This window comes from Rhinatrema bivittatum, chromosome 15 (genome assembly GCF_901001135.1).
Source record: "Rhinatrema bivittatum chromosome 15, aRhiBiv1.1, whole genome shotgun sequence".
NCBI lineage: Eukaryota > Metazoa > Chordata > Amphibia > Gymnophiona > Rhinatrematidae > Rhinatrema > Rhinatrema bivittatum.
Window position 1 is genome coordinate 5,517,577 of NC_042629.1, and position 21,744 is coordinate 5,539,320.

The 21,744-nt window shown below is 47.8% G+C and overlaps 1 protein-coding gene across 4 annotated transcripts in view; it reads left to right on the plus strand.

Annotated features, from left to right (window-relative positions):
- MRPL39 (mitochondrial ribosomal protein L39) overlaps positions 1-21,744 on the plus strand; it is a 65,732-nt gene that overhangs the window by 12,206 nt on the left and 31,782 nt on the right. For all 4 annotated transcript variants that reach the window (XM_029578638.1, XM_029578640.1, XM_029578639.1 and 1 more), the window contains exons 5-6: positions 18,078-18,145; positions 18,898-19,010. In XM_029578638.1, the coding sequence (XP_029434498.1) occupies positions 18,078-18,145; positions 18,898-19,010 (181 nt within the window). The remainder of the gene's footprint in view (positions 1-18,077; positions 18,146-18,897; positions 19,011-21,744) is intronic.

The following is a 21,744-nucleotide window of genomic DNA, read 5'->3' on the forward strand; positions in this document are numbered from 1 at the left end:
CCGACCCGGTTCAGTCTCGCTTGGTGGTTGATCCGGACCATCTTCTGCAGGGGTGGACTTAGAACCTCCACCTTGGTCAGTCCGTGACGATGGATGCCAGTCTGTCCGGATTAGGGGCTGTATGTCAGTCATGAGCAGTGCAGGGGAAATGGTCCCCTCGACAGTCCACTTGGTCCATCAATCGCCTGGAGACCAGGGCGGTCCATCTGGCCTTGCGTCAACTCCTACCGATGGTTGCACCGTTGGGCGGTGCGAATTCTATCGGACAACGCGACCACTGTGGCATATATAAACAGGCAAGGGGGCACAAAAAAGTTGTCCGTGTGGCGGCCGAAGCGTCCTTGTTGATGACCTGGGCGGAATGCCATTTATCTCGCATAGCGGCAGGTGTGGACAACGTTCAGGCGGATTATCTCAGTCGGCAACACCTAGACCCAGGAGAGTGGGAGCTGTCGGCCGAGGCGATGCACCTCATAACTCAACGATGGGGGGGTTTCCGCGCTTGGACTTGATGGCAACTTGGCTAAATGCCAAGGCGGAGCGTTTCTTCAGCCGAAGGCGAGAGCACAGATCGGAGGGGGTGGATGCGCTAGTGCTTCCATGGTCTCGCATTCTCCTTTATGTGTTTCCTCCGTGGCCCCTGGTGGGGAAGGTTTTAAGGCGCATAGAATCCCATTGGGGTCTGGTAATTCTCGTGGCTCCGGAGTGGCCAAGGCGCCCGTGGTTCGCAGATCTCGTCAATCTGGCAGTGGACAGACCTTTGCGTCTCGGTCATCTCCCAAATCTTCTTCGGCAGGGCCCGGTATTTTTCGATCTGGCGGATCGCTTTTGTCTGGCGGCTTGGCTTATGAACGGAGACAGCTGAGAAAGAAAGGTTATCCTGAAGTGGTGATTTCTACCCTCCTTCGGGCGCGCAGATCCTCGACTACTCTTACGTATGCTAGAGTATGGAAGGTCTTTGACTCCTGGTGTGGTGAGTTAAAGATTCCTCCACGGCAGGCTTCTGTAGGATATATCCTTACGTTTTTGCAGGACAGTTTGAAGAAAGGTTTGGCCTACAGTTCACTTTGGGTTCAGGTGGTGGCTCTGGGCTGCCTGAGGGGCAAGATTGAAGGTTCTTCTCTTGAATATCATCCAGCTGTTGCTCGTTTTTTGTGTGGCGTTAGGAATTTGCGTCCCCCTGTGAGGGTTCTGTGTCCTTTCTGGAGCTTAAACTTGGTTCTCCGTGGCTTTTGCTCGGCTCCCTTTGAGCCTATTAAGAGGGCCACCTTGAAGGATTTAACTCTCAAGACAGTATTCCTAGTGGCCATTTCGTCCGCGCGTCGCATTTCGGAACTTCAGGCTCTTTCATGCAGGGAACCGTTCTTGCGTATTTCCGAGTCTGGGTTTCTTTGCGCACAGTACCTTCCTTCTTGCCTAAGGTGGTATCGGTCTTTCATGTCAATCAGACGGTGGAATTGCCTTCCTTTACGGAGGAGGAGCTCTGGTCTTCTCAAGGTCGGGATTTGAGGCGTTTGGATGTCCGTCGAGTACTCCTGTGGTACTTGGAGGTTACTAATGAATTTCGAAGGTCGGATCACTTGTTTGTGTTGTGGAATGGGCCCAAGAAGGGTCTGCAGGCATCCAAGACGACTGTCGCCCGCTGGTTGAAGAGCGCGATCACGTCCACATACATTGGCTACGGAAAGTCTGTTCCTGAGGGGCTTAAGACTCACTCTCTGCGTTCTCAGGCGGCTTCGTGGGCTGAAAGCCAGTTTGTGTCTTGCCAGGAGATTTGCAGGGCGGCCACTTGGAAATCCTGCATACATTTGCTAGGCATTATCGCTTGGATGTTCTTGGTCCATCGACAGAGTCCTTTGGGAGCAGCGTGCTTCGAGCGGGACTCTCTGGGTCCCACCCAATTTAAGGCGGCTTGGGTACATCCCAGCAGTCTGGACTGATCCTGGTACGTACAGGGAAAGGAAAATTAGTCTCTTACCTGATAATTTTCGTTCCTGTAGTACCAAGGATCAGTCCAGATGCCCGCCCAAGTCAGTTTAGGGAGAGTCCGCTCGTGGTTCTATCTGTTTTTCCTTTCTTTTTGCAGTTTTCTACATCTGCGGATTATGGTGCTAAGTATTGCTGCATATTCTCCGGTAAGTTGTTCTGAGTTTCGTTTCTATTTTTTGTGAATAGGGAGACAGGTTTGTTTATGTCTTTAGGGCAATGTTACTACTTGATCTTGTCAGTGGTTGAGTTAAAAAGGTTTATTCATCAGCGGAAGTGTATGATTAGTTTTCCTTCTGCTTGGATATTCTTTATAACTGAGGGATCGCAGGTGGCACACCAGTATATGTAGGGGGTGCTTTTCAGCTTTTCTCTGACTCTATCTGCTGGAGGGGAGGCATAACTTAGCAGGCTGGACTGATCCTTGGTACTACAGGAACGAAAATTATCAGGTAAGAAACTCATTTTCCTTTCTTATGTTCTTATAATGCCACCTCATCCTTCGACTTCTGGGGTAAAATCATCAATGAAATAGTGGATACCCAATGCCTAATCCAGAAAAAAAATTCCAAAAGGACAGCAACACAACTAAACAAAAGAATCCTTGGTATAGCGAGGAGCTAAGACACAGTAAACAAACCCTGATAAAATCTGAAAAGCAATGGCGGAAATGCCAGTCTATGATATCCTTAGAAAAATATAAATCCCTATTAACAAAATACCGTGAGCAAATCAATAAAGCAAAAAAAGAATACTACGCAAAACAGATTCATGGTGTAATTTTAAATTTCAAATTGCTCTTTGAAACAGTTAAAAACCTAATCAAGGACTCTTCCTTCTCCATCTCAAATAACTACAACTTTTCAAAAAACTCATGCAACGAATATGCTACCTCGCTATTAAACACAATAAATAAACTAAAATCACCAATTCTCCACTTGCATACCAACAAAAGAGCCTGAAGATAAATGGTCAAGTGAAATGGACCTCATTTGACCCAGTAACTAAATTTGAAATAAACCAAATCATCATAAAAATGAGAACTTGCTTCCCACCCACTAGACTCTATCCCTGCAAATACGCCGAAAACAGTAAAACAGCATAATAATTCCGATATTTAAAACCATAATAAACCATTTGCTAGCTGAGGGATTAGTCCCTGATAAAGCCAAACAAGCAGTGATCAAACCAATCCAAAAAAATAAAATGGCAGAATCAATGATTTCCTAGCATGTAGCCAAATGGACTCAGGACCAATGGGTTATGTACTCCCCTGCTGGCAGATGGAGGAGGAGTCAGATTTCAAAACTAACATTATCCTAGATATACCCCTGCAGTGACCTCAGCCATTCAGTATCTCTCCGTCTCCTAGCAAATGTCGACATGCTATCCCTGCACCAGCAGTGGTGTTAGCGGGATTGCAGCACTACTTGGAAGAAGAAATTCAAAACTTTACCTCTAAATTGGGAGAAAGATCGAGCCCCGCTCTCCTGCGGTGATACCTAAGGGTCCCTCCCCCAGTTGAGGATTCTTGAGGTGATTTCTGAGATCCCTCAGAGGTGTGCCTTGATCTGGTAGCCGGTTCCCAGCATGGACTTTGTTGCTGAAGCAGCTGAAAGGCAGTGGGTGCAGGAAGCCAAGTGCGGCGGTGACGGCCTAAGCCCTCTCCTACCGCAGCTGGAGACCATCTCTGTACTCAGCCGGTAAGCGCTGAGCCCATGTAAGTAGAGAAGAACGATCCAGAGACGCGGAAGGACTTCGGTAAGTCTTTCCCCCGGTCTCCTTGCTCGGCGCGCCGTACCAAAGTTGTTCCCGATCCTGTTAGGGCTAGAGAAGGGGGTTGTTGAGCGGCCCCCTGATGTCCTAGGCCCCGCTTCAGGCTCAGTGGGCACTCCACATGGCAGGCTGCAATGGCGCCATCTTGCACACAGTTTGTTGTGGCGCCATTTTCCCCATTGTCTGTTGGTATGCACAGTGCTGGCTGGCCCTTTGTGCACCTGTTCTATTTGGAGTTAGCAGTCTGCTAGGGAGATAGCAATCTGTTATTATTTAGGAGAGTTGTGGGTGGATCCTTGGACTGGTGGCAGATGACCACGCCCCCGGGGGAAGACCCCAAGAGGGACCACCGGTCAGGCTCAGAGTTAGGAGATAGACACACACTAGTTCTTTTATTAGACAGTATACTGAACCACCAGAGGTGGCAGTAGTGAGCTAGAATGCCCGGCTGGGCTGTAGTCCCTCAGATACTGGAACAGCGATCCTTAGAGGCTGAGCTGTAGAGAAACTGAAATACAGTGAGTAGGCAGGGTTTGCAGAGTTCATGGACAGAACCTGATGGTAACACTCACACAAAGTCTCATAGAAGCCCAGGAGCTGGAATGAAGTAGGCCCTCGAGGAGCAAGTACCTGGTTCCAGGGAAAGCTCTGAGAAAGCGATGGTAACTCACAGATGTAGTAGGCAGCGATGGCTTCTAGGCAGAAGTGAATTCCGAAGAAGTCTGGGAACGAGGGCCCTCCAGGAGCGAGTATTGGTTCCAGACTGCAATCTACAAAATAAGAGAGCGAGGCCCCTGAGGAGCGGGTACCCCTGGTAAGTCCGAGGAGGCAGAGTAGCGTAGATAGAACAAATCCATATCCTTGCTAACTCAATCTGTAAGCAAATTCTAAGACCTTATATATCCGTCGTGGGTGACGTCATCTCAGGGGGACACCCCTGAGGTTCGCCCCATCTCCAGTACTTCAGTCAGGGCCGCGCGCGCCCCTAGGCCTCCAGGAAACATGGCGGGTTGCAGCATCTAGTCGGTCTGGGGACGCTGGAGGACTTCGGCAGAAGGACGCCGCGGCAGCCAATCTTCCCGCGGATGAAGAGGGGGCGCCAAAGAGGTGAAGAGGGCAGAGAGAGGGCATCCGGAACCGACGGACACAACAGCGCCTAATGCCCGCGGATAACCGTGCGCATAACCATGCGCATAACTCCACGCACAACCGGCCGCTTAGATTTATGTGCGCCGAGGCAGGTCTGTGCGCGCTCGAGAAGCACTAACCAGCTGAACGCACAAGCTACAGAGTATTATGGCAAGGGCAGCAAAGAAGCTCAAGTGACACTCCCTTTGTGCTGCCTGCCTTATTAGGGCTGCGCATTCTTGTGTTAGCACTGTGAGGAAGCCCAGGGAGGGCTGGACTCTCAGAACTTTTCCAAGACCGGCCCCTCCCCAGTTGGAGGATGGGTCAGCCATAACCTTATCTGGTAGCACTCTAGACCTGAGCAATTCCGGGGAGGCATCCTCCCCGGGAGAGGGCAGTTCAAAGGCACCTTCCCCAGTTCCTCCTAGGCTAAATATGGACCCAGCAGCCTTTTCTTGGTTGGAATTCTTTCAGGGACTACAAGCCTTTGTTCAGGCACAGTCGGCTACTGCTCCTGGCCGGTCTGAGCCCCAGCTAGGAGGGCCTCACCCTTCCCCAACCCTATCAGCATGCCTCAGGACATGCTTCGCCTCACCAAGGGTAAACCTGACAGGTACCCAGACACCACGGATGACGAAGGGGATGTGGACTCATTGGAGGATGGGGAAATCCCTGCAGGCGAGGAGCTATACTGGTCCATGCTTCGATTTTTCCACAGAGATGAATTACCAGCCCTGGTCTCCCAGACCCTGAAGACACTGGGAATTCCTGGCACAGACCCTATGTTGGAACCAAAGAAGAATACCAACCTTGTGTCTCTATGGCAAGCCTCTTGCTATTTCCTGATGCTGGAAGCCATCCAGGAGTTGACTGACCTGGAATGGGGTGCCCCGCAAGCCAGTTTTAAAGGAGGTCAGGCCTTGGAGGCCTTATACCCTCTGGACCCGGCAGCCAAAGAACGCCTGCATTTCCCGAAAGTGGACGTCCTAGTCTGCGCCGTCTCGAAGCGAACAACTATCCCAATAGAGGGAGGACTGGCCTTGAAGGATGCCCATGATAGGCGGTTGGAATCCATCATTAAGTAAGCCTTCAACGTGACAGCAATGACACTGCAGATTGCTTCCTTTTGTGCCCTGGTGGCTCGTTCCTGTCTGCTTCTCTCGAGAGAGGGAGATAACTCAGGGGCGCATGCCAGAGAGGCGATTGAGCCCGTCGCGGCCTTTCTAGCGGTTGTACGCTCGGACCTAGTTCGCACCTCGGCCAGAGGAGAGGCCTCAGTGGTGGCGGCCAGAAGACAGCTATGATTGCGAAATTGGTCAGCGGACGTGGCCTCTATGGCAAACCTCACAAAGATGCCATTTAAGGGATCCTTCCTATTCGGAAATGAATTGGAAAAGCTAGCCAGTAAGTGGGGTGAATCTCCAGTGCCTAGGCTACCAGAAGATAAGAAAAAGAGGTTGCAGCACCCTTCACCCATGAAGGGTTGGGCCAGGGGCTCCCAGCGCTTCAGACATCTCTGCCCTCGAGAAGGTCTTTCGGAACAGACAACCAAAAAGAGGACCGGGTTCGGGCTCAGGGTCGACCCGAGGTTCCCAATGAAGTTTGGCCAACCCATCCATGGCATGAGGAGATAGGGGGCAAACTATCCCTCTTCTTTCAGTGGTGGGTTGAGATTATGTCAGAAAAATGGCTACTGGATATCATCGAGAAGGATACGCTCTGGAATTTCGCAGTATCCCTCGGGACATGGTCATGATCTCACCTTGCCACTTTCTCTTCACAAAAAACTGGCAATGGAATTCATGTTGATAAGGCTCCTCAGTCTGAGGGCTATTAACCCGGTACCTACACCCCAAGTAAATACGAGGAATTATTCCATCTATTTCATCGTACCCAAGAAGGAGGGTTCATTCCGACCCATCTTGGATCTCAAGAGCATCAGTCGTCATCTGCAGATAATTCACTTCCCCCTGGAAACTCTTTGCTCCATCATAATGTCCATACAGCCAAGAGAGTTCTTAACCTCCCTAGACCTCCCAGAAGCCTGCCTGAATATTCCGTCAAGATCACCAGCATTTCCTACACTTTGCAGTACTGGGCTGCCACTACCAGTTCCAAGATACCCAATCCTGGCTAATTATTTATATATCACAAACCAATTGCAGCTAATACATATATTGTGACATCAATCCAATTCAATAATCTTTATTGGTGAAAAATTCATGAAAAATATTCACAATTAATCCATAATACCCCACACAATAGACATAATATCTTTATAAAAACAATAGACAAAATTCACACACCACCCATACTACACATATACACATCCGTTCTACATTCAACTCCTTATAAAAATCATTTCCAATTTTCTAAACATTCAAATATAACCATTAAATATAAATCTTCACATAACATATCATCAGATGTTAATACATTTCACTTCGTAAGCAGAAAGAGTTATATTGCACTTTAATTCTTGCGTTACAAGAACGTCAATCTTGTAACGCAAGAATTAAAGTGCAATATAACTCTTTCTGCTTACGAAGTGAAATGTATTAACATCTGATGATATGTTATGTGAAGATTTATATTTAATGGTTATATTTGAATGTTTAGAAAATTGGAAATGATTTTTATAAGGAGTTGAATGTAGAACGGATGTGTATATGTGTAGTATGGGTGGTGTGTGAATTTTGTCTATTGTTTTTATAAAGATATTATGTCTATTGTGTGGGGTATTATGGATTAATTGTGAATATTTTTCATGAATTTTTCACCAATAAAGATTATTGAATTGGATTGATGTCACAATATATGTATTAACTACCAGTTCCAGGCATTGCCCTTCGGCCTGGCAACCGCTCCCAGAACATTCTCCAAAATCATGGTAGTTGTGGCAGCGGCACTGAGGAAAGAAGAGATCCTGGTGCACTCTTGCTTAGATGTTTGGCTGATCCGGGCGAAGTCGTTGGAAGAGAGCCTCCAGGTGACCAGCGGGGTCAGGACCCTTCTACAGGAACTCGGTTGGGTCGTGAACATGGACAAGAGCAGCCTCAAGCCCTCCCAGTCCTTAGAGTACCTGGGAGTCTGGTTCGACACCAAGAGGGACAATGTCTTCCTCCCTCCCTCGAGGATAAGGAAACTGATGTACCAAGTGCGTCAGTTGATGAGCACAATGTACCCAAGGGTGTGGAGCTACCTCCAGGACCTCGGCCTCATTGCGTCAACCCTGGAAGTAGTACCGTGGGTGAGGGCACCATGTGGCTCCACCAACACTCCCTGCTGTCATGTTGGAACCCACTGTCTCAAGATTACTCGATTCGCCTCCACCTACTGATGGAAGTATGTTCTCGGTTCCAGTGGTGGCTACAGGAATTTCATCTAAGCAAGGATGTAAGCTTGTCCCCACTGAACTGGATTGTCCTCACGACGGATGTGAGCCTCCGTAGGTGGGGAGCTTACTGTCGGGAATAGATAATCCAGGGGCTATGGACCGAGGAAGAGGCGCGCTGGAACATAAACTGCCTGGAAGTGCGAGCGGTCAGATTAGCTTGCCTGCAGTTTAGTCTCAGGCTCCAGGGACAGGCAGTCCGCGTGATGTCAGACAATGCAACAATGGTAGCCTACATCAGCTGCCAGGGAGGAACCAAAAGCCACCAAGTATCTCTGGCGATAGACCCCCTTAAGGAATGAGCGGAGTTAAACCTACAAGGGATCTTGGCCTCTCACATCGAGGGAAAAGACATCAGAGCAGACTTTCTCAGCAGGGAGAGTCTGAATCCAGGGGAATGGACATTGTCGACCAGAGCCTTCCAGCTCCTAGTAGATCGCTGGGACCTCCCATCCATCAACTTACTGGCTACATCTCACAATGCGAAGATCCCACAATTCTTCAGTCGCAGACTAGATCAGTGCACCCAAGGGATCGATAACCTTGTCCAGACCTGACCGGAGGAGGACTTACTGTACGCCTTTCCTCCGTGGCCCAAGATCATCCGCAAGATTGAACACCACGGAGGGCTGGATCTTCTGGTGGCCCCGGATTGGCTCAGATGCCAATGGTATGCAGACATGCAGAAGCGTCTCGTGGAGAGTCCCCTTTGCCTCCCCCCCGGACAGGGACCTTCTCCAACAAGGTCTGATTCTTCATGGGGATCCAACTCGCCTGACAAAGCATGGTTCCCTGCACGTACCCAGATCAGTCCAGACTCCTGGGTTTTGCCCCCCCCCCCCCCCCCCTCTAGCAGATGGAGACAGAAGTTTAATCAAACAAAACTCTGACTCCAGCGGTGGAGGAAGTGCAAAACCTACAGTCTGTGCTAGGGCCTAGCTGGTTGTTTGGTGACATGGTAGTTAGGTCATTTAAAAAAAAAAAAGAAAGAAAGAAAGAGACATAGGGAGTTCTTAAGACTGCAGAGTGTCCCTGCATGTCACGATTTACGCCTCCCGGGGGTGATGAGGTTCTGAGGGGACCATCCCCACCCCCTTGTTTCAGAGGCAGCTGAGGTACTGGGGGTTATTACACTGGTTTTGCCAGCTTGTGGAGGTCACTGGGGGGTGATACTGGGGGTGATACCGGGGAGCCTGGCTCACTCACCCCAGTTTGATCCAGGACCCGGAGGCTTGTTCAGGTATTTAAAAAAAAAAAAAAAAAAAGTCTAATTTCTAACTCCTTTTCTTTGCGGGGCTTGACTCTCCCTTCTTTTCGTTCAGCTTGGGGGGGGCTCGGGCGCTCCGTTTTCGTGTTTCGCAGTTTTCATAGGGCTCAGGCTGTTGGTGAGTGGCAGCATGCCGTGCCGGGTCGCATGTAGGGCCTGCGGCGCCGTGCGACAGGGTCTGTGCGGATTGCCTCCCGGGGGGAGAGAGAGCCTCTACGACCCGAGGTCGGGTCTTCCTTTGGGTCCAAACAGTGACCGGCGCGTTCGGGGACCTACAGCCTCCGTCCCGTTCCCGCGATGCACGGGAACGGGCGCCATTTTGGGTGCACTCGGCTCGGCACCTCAGACGGCGGGCGCCATTTTGCCCCCGATTGTGCCAGCGGTCTCAGCAGAGCACCCTGCGAGGGAGGAGGAAGACCCTCCCCCTCACTTGTCACCGCAGCGCAAGGTCCCCAAGGGGGACAAACCTGCTGAGTCTGAAGGCCCTATTGATGCGGACCCCGATGTGGATGAGGATGATTTCTCCTCAGATTCCTCCTTTTCTTCTGACTTTGTGTTACTCATGCACAAGGCTTTTAAGGCCCGGAGGGCTGGTAAAAAAGAGGGGTCATAGTCAGGACTACCTCTTGGGTCCGCAAGCGCACCAAGCCAGCCCAGGATTCGGGTCCACTGGGGGGACTGCGTCCTTTGGGCTTACGGCCTCCGATCGGTGATCCGGATTCTACTTCTTCGGATACGGATGGCCAGGATGACCTGGACGTACCCTCCCAGCCTCCGAGGGGTGTTGAGGGGGAGTCAGATTCCCGGCAGGGAGCTCTCCGGGGTTCTTCGGCGATGATCCGAAGGTTGTCAGTCTTTTTAGGAAAGACGAGCTGGGTCCACTAATTCCTGCTATCCTGGGGGAACTGGGGATCCAGCTCCCCAGAAGAATCCAGGTTAGGGGCTACAGATCCGGTAGTCCTAGGCCTGAGGGGGTTCCCCTACGGCTGTTCCTTTCCATTTTTCTGCCACAGACTTACTTTTCAAGGAATGGGATACTCCAGAATTACGTCTTAAGGTAACGAAGGCAATGGACAAGCTTTACCCCCTGCCGGAGGACGCCTTGGAATTATTAAGAGCTAAGGTGGATGCGGCAGTAGCAGCAGTCACGAAAAAGACTACCATCCCGGTTAAGGGGGGAACGGCCCTTAAGGATTTGCAGGATCGCAATTAGAGGTCCAACTTAAGAAGATTTTTGAAGTATCGGCTCTGGGAGTCCGTGCGGCTATCTGCAGTAATTTTTCCTTATGTGCTAGTCTCCGTTGGGTGCAACAGCTGCTAGCCAACGAGTCACTTTCGCAGGAAGAAGCGCTTCAGGCAGGCAGGCTTGAGGCCGTGATTGCCTACAGTGCGGATGCTTTTCATGATCTGCTTCGCACCTCGGCCAGATCTATGGTGTCGGCGGTGTCTGCACGGTGTTTGTTGTGGCTCCGTAACTGGGCAGCAGATGTTTCTTCTAAATCTTCTGGGTTCTTTACCTTTTAAGGGTAAGCTGCTTTTTGGCAAAGAGCTGGAGGACCTGATTCAGTCTTTAGGTGAGAATAAGACGCATCGCTTACCGGAGGATAGGAGGATAGGCCACGGTCCAGGGGGTCCTTTGCTTTGCACTCTCGTTTCCGAGGAGGTCGGAGGCCTCTGACTTCCAGAGGATCCGTCTCTTCCTTCCGGCATAACGCCAGCAGGCAGCAAGCGTACACTCAGTCCTTTCGTGGGCGACGCTTTGGTAGACCTTGGGTAATGATTCAGATGGACTGAATCAAATCACGGTGAACCTAGAAGATGTGGTAGGCCTGATTGACAAACTGAAGAGTAGTAAATCACCTGGACCGGATGGTATACACCCCAGAGTTCTGAAGGAACTAAAAAATGAAATTTCAGACCTATTAGTAAAAATGTGTAACCTATCATTAAAATCATCCATTGTACCTGAAGACTGGAGGATAGCAAATGTAACCCCAATATTTAAAAAGGGCTCCAGGGGCGATCCGGGAAACTACAGACCGGTTAGCCTAACTTCAGTGCCAGGAAAAATAGTGGAAAGTGTTCTAAACATCAAAATCACAGAACATATAGAAAGACATGGTTTAATGGAACAAAGTCAGCATGGCTTTACCCAGGGCAAGTCTTGCCTCACAAATCTGCTTCACTTTTTTGAAGGAGTTAAACACGTGGATAAAAGTGAACCGGCAGATGTAGTATACTTGGATTTTCAGAAGGCGTTTGACAAAGTTCCTCATGAGAGGCTTCTAGGAAAAGTAAAAAGTCATGGGATAGGTGGCGATGTCCTTTCGTGGATTGCAAACTGGCTAAAAAATAGGAAACAGACAGTAGGATTAAATGGACAATTTTCTCAGTGGAAGGGAGTGGACAGTGGAGTGCCTCAGGGATCTGTATTGGGACCCTTACTTTTCAATATATTTATAAATGATCTGGAAAGAAATACGACGAGTGAGATAATCAAATTTGCAGATGACACAAAACTATTCAGAGTAGTTAAATCACAAGTAGATTGTGATAAATTGCAGGAAGACCTTATGAGACTGGAAAATTGGGCATCCAAATGGCAGATGAAATTTAATGTGGATAAGTGCAAGGTGCTGCATATAGGGAAAAATAACCCATGCCATAATTACACAATGTTGGGTTCCATATTAGGTGCTATAACCCAAGAAAGAGATCTAGGCGTCATAGTGGATAACACATTGAAATTGTCGATTCAGTGTGCTGCGGCAGTCAAAAAAGCAAACAGAATGTTGGGAATTATTAGAAAGGGAATGGTGAATAAAACGGAAAATGTCATAATGCCTCTGTATCGCTCCATGGTGAGACCGCACCTTGAATACTGTGTACAATTCTGGTCACAGCATCTCAAAAAAGATATAATTGCGATGGAGAAGGTACAGAGAAGGGCTACCAAAATGATAAGGGGAATGGAACATCTCCCCTATGAGGAAAGACTAAAGAGGTTAGGACTTTTCAGTTTGGAGAAGAGACGGCTGAGGGGGGTTATGATAGAGATGTTTAAAATTATGAGAGGTCTAGAACGGGTAGATGTGAATCGGTTATTTACTTTTTCGGATAGTAGAAAGACTAGGGGGGCACTCATGAAGTTTGTATGGGCACATTTAAAACTAATCGGAGAAAGTTCTTTTTTACTCACGCACAATTAAGCTCTGGAATTTGTTGCCAGAGGATGTGGTTAGTGCAGTTAGTATAGCGGTGTTTAAAAAAGGATTGGATAGGTTCTTGGAGGAAAAGTCCATTACCTGCTATTAAGTTGACTTAGAGAATAGCCACTGCCATTAGCAATGGTAACATGGAATAGACTTAGTTTTTGGGTACTTGCAAGGTTCTTATGGCTGGATTGGCCACTGTTGGAAACAGTATGCTGACCCATTATGGCATTTTCTTATGTTCTTATGTTCTAGCATTTCCAATTTCAAGCGCTTCCCTTTGGACTTGCCACAGCTCCTCGCATGTTCACCAAAGTAATGGTGGTGGTGGCGGCAGCTCTTCGGCGCAAGGGAGTGTTGGTGCACCCTTATCTCGACAATTGGTTGATTCGGGAGAAATTATTGGAGGGTTGCCGTTCGGCGGTTCAGAAAGTTGTTTGTCTGCTAGAGTCTCTCAGCTGGGTGGTCAATCGGGAGAAGAGTGATCTGGAGCCGTCGCAGATGCTAGACTACCTCTGGGATCGTTGTGACACGAGGCAAGGCAGAGTGTTCCTCACACACGAGAGAATGCTCAAGCTACAGTCACAAGTTTGCCGCTTTCTGTCGTTGAAGGTACCTCGAGCCTGGGATTTTTTGCAGGTTCTGGGATCGATGGCCTCAACACTGGAATTGGAGCCGTGGGCCTTCGTGCATATGCGCCCACTTCAGAGAGGGCCCTGTTGGACAAATGGAATCCTCTATCACAGGCTTTTCATTTACCGGTTTTGCTGGATGCTTCGGCATGGATCAGCCTCTCGTGGTGGCTACAGTCCAATCTACCGCATGGAGTCAGTCTCGAAGTCCCGAAGTGGGTGGTTCTCACTACCGATGCCAGTCTCTCTCTGGTTGGGGAGCGGTCTACGAGCGACAGTTGGCCCAGGGCACTTGGTCGGCGGTGGAAGCCTTGTGGCTTATCAATCGGTTGGAGACCAGGGCGGTGCGGCTGGCACTTCAAACCTTTCTCCCCCTCGTTCAGGGTCGTTCAGTCAGGGTTCTATCAGACAACACCTGCTTACATCAATCGTCAGGGCGAGACCAAGAGCCAGGGGGTGGCTCTGGAAGCTCAGGAGTTTGTTTCAATGGGTAGAGAGCGGTACTTGGTTCAGCTAGCGGCTTCTCAATTCACAGGGGTCGACAACATTCAGGCCAATTTCCTCAGTCGTCAGAGCTTAGATCAGGCGAGTGGGAGTTGACAGAGTTCGCGATGCGGCTCATCCAAAGAAGGTAGGGCTGTCCCCACGTCAATTTGATGGCAACTCGGCTCAATGCGAAAGCTCCTCGGTTCTTCAGTCGCAGGAGAGAGTACGGGGCCAAGGGAGTCGATGCTCTAGTAGTGCCTTGGCCTCGGGAAATCTTGCTGTATGTGTTTCCGCTGTGGCCTCTGGTGGGCAAAGTGTTGCGTTGCATAGAGAGGCACCCCAGGAAAGTGATCCTGGTGGCTCCGGAATGGCCACGTCGACCATGGTTCGCAGATCTAGTCAATTTAGCGGTGGACGGTCCACTGAGCCTCAGTCATCTTCCGGATCTTCTCCGTCAAGGTCCCGTATTTTCCGACCTGGCAGATCGCTTTTGTCTAGCGACTTGGCTTTTGAAAGACGTCATGTAAGGCGGAGAGGATATACAGAGCCAGTGATCACTACTGTTTTACAGGCTAGGCGGCAGTCTACTTCCCTTTCGTATGTTCGGGTCTGGAAAGTGTTTGAGGCTTGATGTACCGCCCGAGGGATACATGTGGTTCAGGCCTTGATTTCTCAAGTCTTATCTTTCCTACAAGAGGGTTTAGCTAAATGTCTTGCCTTTAATTCTCTTAGAGTGCAGGTAGCGGCTCTTGCCTGCTTGCAAGGAAAGATTGAGGGTTATTCCTTATCTTCTCATCCGGACATACAGAGGTTTCTTCGGGGAGTTAAGAATTTGCGTCCTCCGATGCGGAAAGTATGTCCTCCCTGTAACCTTAATCTTCTTCTGCGAGTATTGTGTAGCGCTCCATTTGAACCAATTCGGAGAGCGACCCTTAAGGATCTGACTCTCAAGGTGGTGTTCTTGGTGGCCATCTGTTCCTCCAGGAAGATTTCGGAATTGCAAGCTTTGTCATGTAGGGATCCGTTTTTTAAAATATCTGATTCCGGTATTACGTTGCATATGGTTCCTTCCTTTTTCCCAAAGGAATTTTCTGCCTTTCATGTTAATCAGACTATTGAGCTCTCAGCGTTTGCAGACTTGAATGATTCTATGCAGATTGCTCGGGAGCTTAAACTGTAGGATGTCTGCAGAACCTTGCTTCACTATCTCTAGGTTACTAATGATTTCAGGAGGTCTGACCATCTTTTTGTTTTATGGAGTGGATCAAAGAAGGGTACCCATGCCTCCAAAGCAACTAATGCCAGATGGCTTAAGGAGGCTATTGGGTCGGCGTACATTCTCAAGGGTCGTCAAGTCCCTGAGGGTTTGGGGGCCCATTCGACGCGGGCTCAGGCCGCTTCATGGGCGGAGGTGCGGTTGGTGTCTCTGCAGGAAATTTGCAGAGCGGCGACTTCGAAGTTGCTGCATATTTTTGCAAGGGCATTACCGATTGGATTTGGGATTCTCTGATTCCAGGTCTTTTTGGGGAAGCGAACGGGACTCTCCAGGTCCCACCCCATCCTTTTTGGTACATCTCTTTGGGACATCCCAGGAGTCTGGACTGATCCGGGTACGTACAGGGAAAAGAAAATTGGTTCTTACCTGCTAATTTTCGTTCCCGTAGTACCAACAGATCAGTCCAGAACCCACCCGGGTTGGAGGGGAGAGTCTTTCCGCTCAGCTATAATCTTTTCAGCAAACTTCTGTTCTTTGTTGTTAATTTACAAATTTTTTCAAGTTTTTTGACAAGTTTGTTAGTCAGTTTATTGCACATAATGTTTTCAGCCTGGGTACAGATCAATACTGAGCTACTGCAGGTGGCACCAGGGCTTTTCAAGCAGTGTCAGCAAGGCTTTTCTCTGTCTCCATCTGCTGGCAGTGATGAATAAACCCAGGAGTCTGGACTGATCCGTTGGTACTATAGGAACGAAAATTAGCAGGTAAGAACCAATTTTCTTATCGCCGCAAGAAATATGTAGGGTGGCTACTTGGAAGTCTTTGCACACCTTTGCCAGGCATTACCGTTTGGATGTCCGGGTTCTGGAGTCTGGCGGTTTTGGCAAAAGTATACTCCAAGTGGGACTCTTTTAGTTCCACCCACAGTAGGGAAGCTTTGGTACACATCCAGCTGTCTGGACTGATCCGGGTACGTACAGGGAAAGGAAAATTGGTTCTTACCTGTACCACAGATCAGTCCAGATGCCCGCCCGGTTTGGGAAGGGGGTATTGGAGAGTCTGCTCGGTTGCCTGTTTTCTCAGCAGAGCCTGCTTAATCACTTGTGGTGCTGCTATGAAGAATGGCTCAGGTTCTTGATAATCCTGCACAGGGGTTGCTGCAGGCACTGTTCGTTGTTCTTGTAAGATAGTTCAATTGGTTCTCTTCAAGGTTTTGTTTGTATCTGGCTTGGGTATAGTTCCATACTGGGCAGACTGCAGGTGGCGCCTTGGGTTAAGTAACACAGTCAGTCAAAATTTCTCTGTCTCCATCTGCTGGATGGGAGGCAAAACCCAGCTGTCTGGACTGATCTGTGTACTACAGGAACGAAAATTAGCAGGTAAGAACCAATTTTCCTTTCAAGTACAAGACCTAGGATTCAGATCGATGAAAAGTTCAATATGAAAAAACATATAAACAAATTAATCAAAACTGGATACGCCAAGCTGAGAATATTACATTGGCTGAAACCACTGCTAACAATACAGGACTTCCGTACTATCTTAACAAACACTATATTCTTGAACTTGGACTACTGCAACTCCCTATTACTAGGCCTACCATTAAGTATACTAAAACCACTACAGTTACTACAAAATGCCTCCACTATACTCTTATTAGGGACAAGAAAATTCGAACACATCACCCCCTCGCTGATAGAACTGCACTGGCTTCTTATACAATCCAGAATTTATTATTAAGTATTAACTCTAATTTTCAATATCATGAACAATATTAACCTAGGTTTATTAAGAGTTACACTTCAACTTTATACACCACAGAGAGCCCTAAGATCCAAAACAAAGGACTCCTAATGGTTCCTTCTACTCGGAACACACATCTAACACACATAAGAGACTGAATGTTTTCCATAGCGGGCCCCAAATTGTGAAACTCTCTTCCAGAGTCAATATGCCAGGTAACAGAAAGAAAGAATTTCAAGCAAGACCTGAAAACGTAACACTTTAGAAAAGCATATGATTTAACGTAAAATAACAATATGCTGATAATCTCAACATCAGTACCAGAGAGAATGTTGGTATAGAGAGCAATAAGTAGTGAACAATGTAAAGTGTTTTGTTAGTTGAATTTACTGTTGGGTCGACCTAAAAATGTACGAATATGAACTAGATTAGATCCTGACTATTACAATGTCCTAGAATATATGTGAATATGAACTAGAATATATATAGTTATTGTGGTGTTAACCAAGAATGTGAATGTGAACACACAGCATGTGATTGTTGACCAAGAATATGAATACTGATATTGTAAACCATTGTGATCTTCATTTGGAATGACTGTATATAAAACGCCTAAATAAATATTCTATGTGAGTGATATGAACAGGATTGGAAGTTTGCAGTATTGCAAAGAGTCCACTCTTCACTCCCTCGAAAACTAAGACAGGAGAAGAGGTGATGAGGATGAAAGGGCAGATAAATGAAGTATTATCAAATGATAGAGCAGGCCATGGGGTAGTCAGGTTGATACTAGCAGCTTGCAGTGCTCCAGAAACCAACTGTGTTGATGCTAGCAAGTTAGTTGTAACTGGATGCTGTTCACAAGACTTGGGGGACTAGGAAACAGGATTTTTAGGCAACAGTCACTCTGGTTTTGGTGGTAGTTGAGATTATTACAAAGCTTGGATGTAGGAATTGAATAAAGTTTGGGATATTGTATGCTCATCTACCTGGGAGGGTAGAGAACAAAGGAGAAAGAAACCAAAAACTGAGTGGATAGCCAAGCCTTAATGGCAGGATCTATCCCAATTACCATTCATTATAGACAGGGTGGGCCAATTGGTCTTTTTCTTCCATCATCTACTGTGTTGGACACACACTGCATGCTATGATGGATTGTCTTGGTTTTATCAGAATAGTTTAGAAATAACACTGTTCTTGATAAATCTTTTTGATTTTGGCTGGATGCGGTATGCAGTCATCTCTGGAGCCTTTTGCTATGATGTCGTTCTGGACGAGAAACTTGATGGCTGGTCACCATCAGCGGTAAGACTAAGTTCAGACTCACTCTCATCACACACTCCTTCCTTGGAAATATTATAGTGCTAAAGCAGGAAAATATTAAAGCCAAAAGTATGAAAGCAAGCAGTAAAACATGCTTTCCTTCATCTTCAACACTATGCAGCATTCTGGAACTTAAATAATTGTGTAGAAGTCACTGTTTGAATGCAAGCCATTAAAACATCCATAGCTCATTAGGATCCCAGAAATATGTTGCTTCTCTTTTCTTTCTACTATGGTGTTTATTGTATTATACAATAAATCACAATGACTGACAGTTACATGAGACATGGTTTAGGCTTGTTAGGCAACACCTACAAATGATTCTGGATTTGGGACTGCATATATCTATAATCTATGTATATCTATCTATAGGTATATATATATATATATATAAGCACTCTATATGCATTCCTAGGTGCAGAGTGGTTGAATCTGTCTCCTTGGAAACTGATTTGTTGCTGCTCTGCTTGTGGGAAGGACTCTGCAGAGCTTCAGGAAAATTGCTTATGTATGAACTGTGGGAAGGAGAAATTCATGTGAATCCCTAGCATTGGCAATCACTGCTGCTTTATCAGGAGTGGAAGGGTGGGAGAGGATGTAAGAGGGTTCTGTACAGAGGGGCTAATGAAGAGAACGGACACGTCTATTCAAGGCACTGGTGGGGAGAGGGGTACACGGACTGATTGAGGTAAGGAGGGAGGTTATGGGCTCATCATGGTGTATTTGTATTTAAGGAGAACCTACATTCTCTTACCAGAGACGCTCAGAAACCTTATTCACAAGACCTGCCATTTGAACCTTTGGAAGTAAAAGCTAAAGTGGCAATGGAGATGTTTCAGCATGATAAGTAAGTGCTCATGATATAAATATACGTACACTGGCAGGAGAATTTTCAAAGAAATTTCCATGGGTAAATTAGCCGTCTTGAGAATTGCCCATCCTGAAGCCACCTAAAAGTACATGCAGGTGCCATAATGTGTGTGTGTCTTGCCACAATTGGTGGAGGCATCTAGGAGACATGTTTAGGGTGGATCAGAAAAATACATGTGCGTTCTTTTCCTTTAAAATTGTACCCTCACAAAAAGTAGGTACATAGTAACCCTGGCAGTTTTTCAAAGGGAAAATACAGGTGTTCTATCCCTTTGAAAGTTGATGCAAAGTCCTTGGGTTAAAAAGTACTCATGGAGTTTGTTTGTTTATTTATCTATTTATTTAACATTTTTATATACCGACATTCATGAAAAAAGATCATATCATATCGGTTTACAAGGAACAAAGAAATAACATAACCTTAATTAGTGGAAGTTTAAAGTTACAATAAAACAGGGGTATGTAACTGGGGAGGAAGAGCATAGAGGGGACAGATAACTCATGAACTAATAGAAGAGGAAGTAAGTGCAAGAGAGTCATGATCTTATCTAGATGTGGCTGATGCTATGTGTCTGTTGTTAGCCCTGGTTAGAGAAGGCTTGTCTGAACAGCCACGTCTTAAGAGTTTTTTTGAAAGTCTGTACCAAAGTTTGTATCAAACTTTGGTACAGACTTACTGGTACTTTGGTACAAACTTTGAAAGTTTGTACCAAAGCAGATAGTGTATTATAGAAACAGGCACCCAGATGAACATAACCTGGAGGAAACATTTTTTTAGCATTACTAAAAGCTGGTCCTTGCTAATGCAATGAGTTTGTCTCTGTGGAGACAGCGAGTATCAGCGCTGGGGTGCAGGACTGCCTAAGAGAAAGGGTAATGATGATGCAGTACTGGGCTGTTGGGGTAGGAGTGAAGAGCTACCTGTGTTGGATTATGGTTGTTAACTCTGGGGGCTTTATGAGGGTAGGGATTACAGTGACCCCTGGTGAGTTGCTGCTGCGTTACATTTCTCCTTTTTGTCTTTGGGTAGTGCTTCTGAAACATGTCCACACTGTTTTCAATTTACATGCAAGCCAAACAGGACTAGTTTTCTGGGGATATGGTTCATGGACTAAGTTCACAAGCAGGTTAGAATATTTGAAATGTCTTCATTTTTTGTACATTTTTTAAAAAATTGATGTAAATTTACTTCCTGAACATACCCAGATCAGTTCAGAAAAGTGGGTTGTGTATCCTTACCAGCAGATGGAGTCAGAGAGCAAAAACTTTGGGTACTGCCATATATACAAGCGTGCCACCTGCAGTCCCCCAGTATTTCTCTGGCTCCAGCAGATGGTAGAGATGCACTCCTGCAGTCTTCGTTAGTTTTTTGGTTTGGTTTTTGTAGTTTAGATAGGCAGAGTTTTTTCTTTTGTTGCAGTCGCTTCCTGAGGTGTTAGGCACCTTTGTGGGCCATCCCTCAGTGGAAGCCGGGCGTCCGGGGGGTTAGACATCCCTGTCAGGTTTCGCCCGCCTCAGTTCGGTGAGTGAAGGCCAGGGGCTCCTGGTTACTCACCACCAACACTGCTGCAGTTGCTCTCTTGGCCTCTGCAATACCAATCAGTGGACTCCATAAAATTTGTTTAAAAAAAAAAAAAAAGATATTGATTGAGAGTCTAATCGGCTGCTGCCTTTCACTGAGGTAAGGAGTCATTGCAGGGGGAGGGCCGGCTCTTCAGCGGCCGTTCAGGGAGTTTGGCAGCGTTTTCCCTCAGCTCCTGGGGCTTTGGAGTGCCTTAGAGGGAAGGGATAAGTTTTTACTTGTTGGTCCCGTTTGTAGTGCGTTACCCCATGGTCGGATCTCGGCAAGTTCAGTCGGGGCCTGTCTGCCCTTAATTTGTTTTGCCGCACCATGGCAATGCGCGTCTACTCGCAGAGCCAGCTTTATTTCTGCCTGCCTTTTTTTCCTGTGCTGCAGTAGCGCGCACCAGCGGCAGACTAGGACTTTACATCTCCCCTCAGAGCTGCATGGCAGCGTGGCCTGGATCTTCGGCTCCGCTTCAGTTCGTCGGCCTGCAGTGTGTGTAGTACACGCGATCAGCGCTATGAAACGGGCTCCCAGTGCTCGGCCTAGTGCCCGAGGATTGAGGGCTCGTTGGGACCCGTTGCCCCCTCCCCTCCCCCCCCCCCCCCCCCCCGCGGGGAGGGGGGAGAGGGCCTCGCGCTCCAGATCGCGGGAGGAGGACTCCCTTCCCGTTTTAGCCCCGGTGGGGAAGGAGAGCAGCTTGGGGGCTGGTGATTTGGCACCACGCGATCCCCTGGAGGGGGATGGGGACCCGGAGAGGTTTTCCCCGGAATTTATTCTATTGATGCACCAAGCCTTCCTAGCTAGGAAGCACTTGGTGCTTAAAAGGCCTGGTCACCCTGGGGAGCTGTCGGAACTACCAGTAAAGAGGGGTCAGGGCTCAGAGTCTCGGCTGCCTCCTGCGGAGCAGCCTCGTCCGGGGGGAGACAATACCTGGGGGCCACAGGATTCTCTTTCTGGGTCAGGAGCTCTGCCAACTCCAGGGACGGACACGGGTGCAGACCCGGATCCAATTCCTGTTCTGGGAGATGTGGATACGAACGACCCAGATGATGAGTTACCGCCTGCTGAGGGAGATGATCCCATCGTGGTTCAACTTTTTAAGCGGGACAAGCTGTGGCCCCTTATTCCACAGGTCTTGGACATC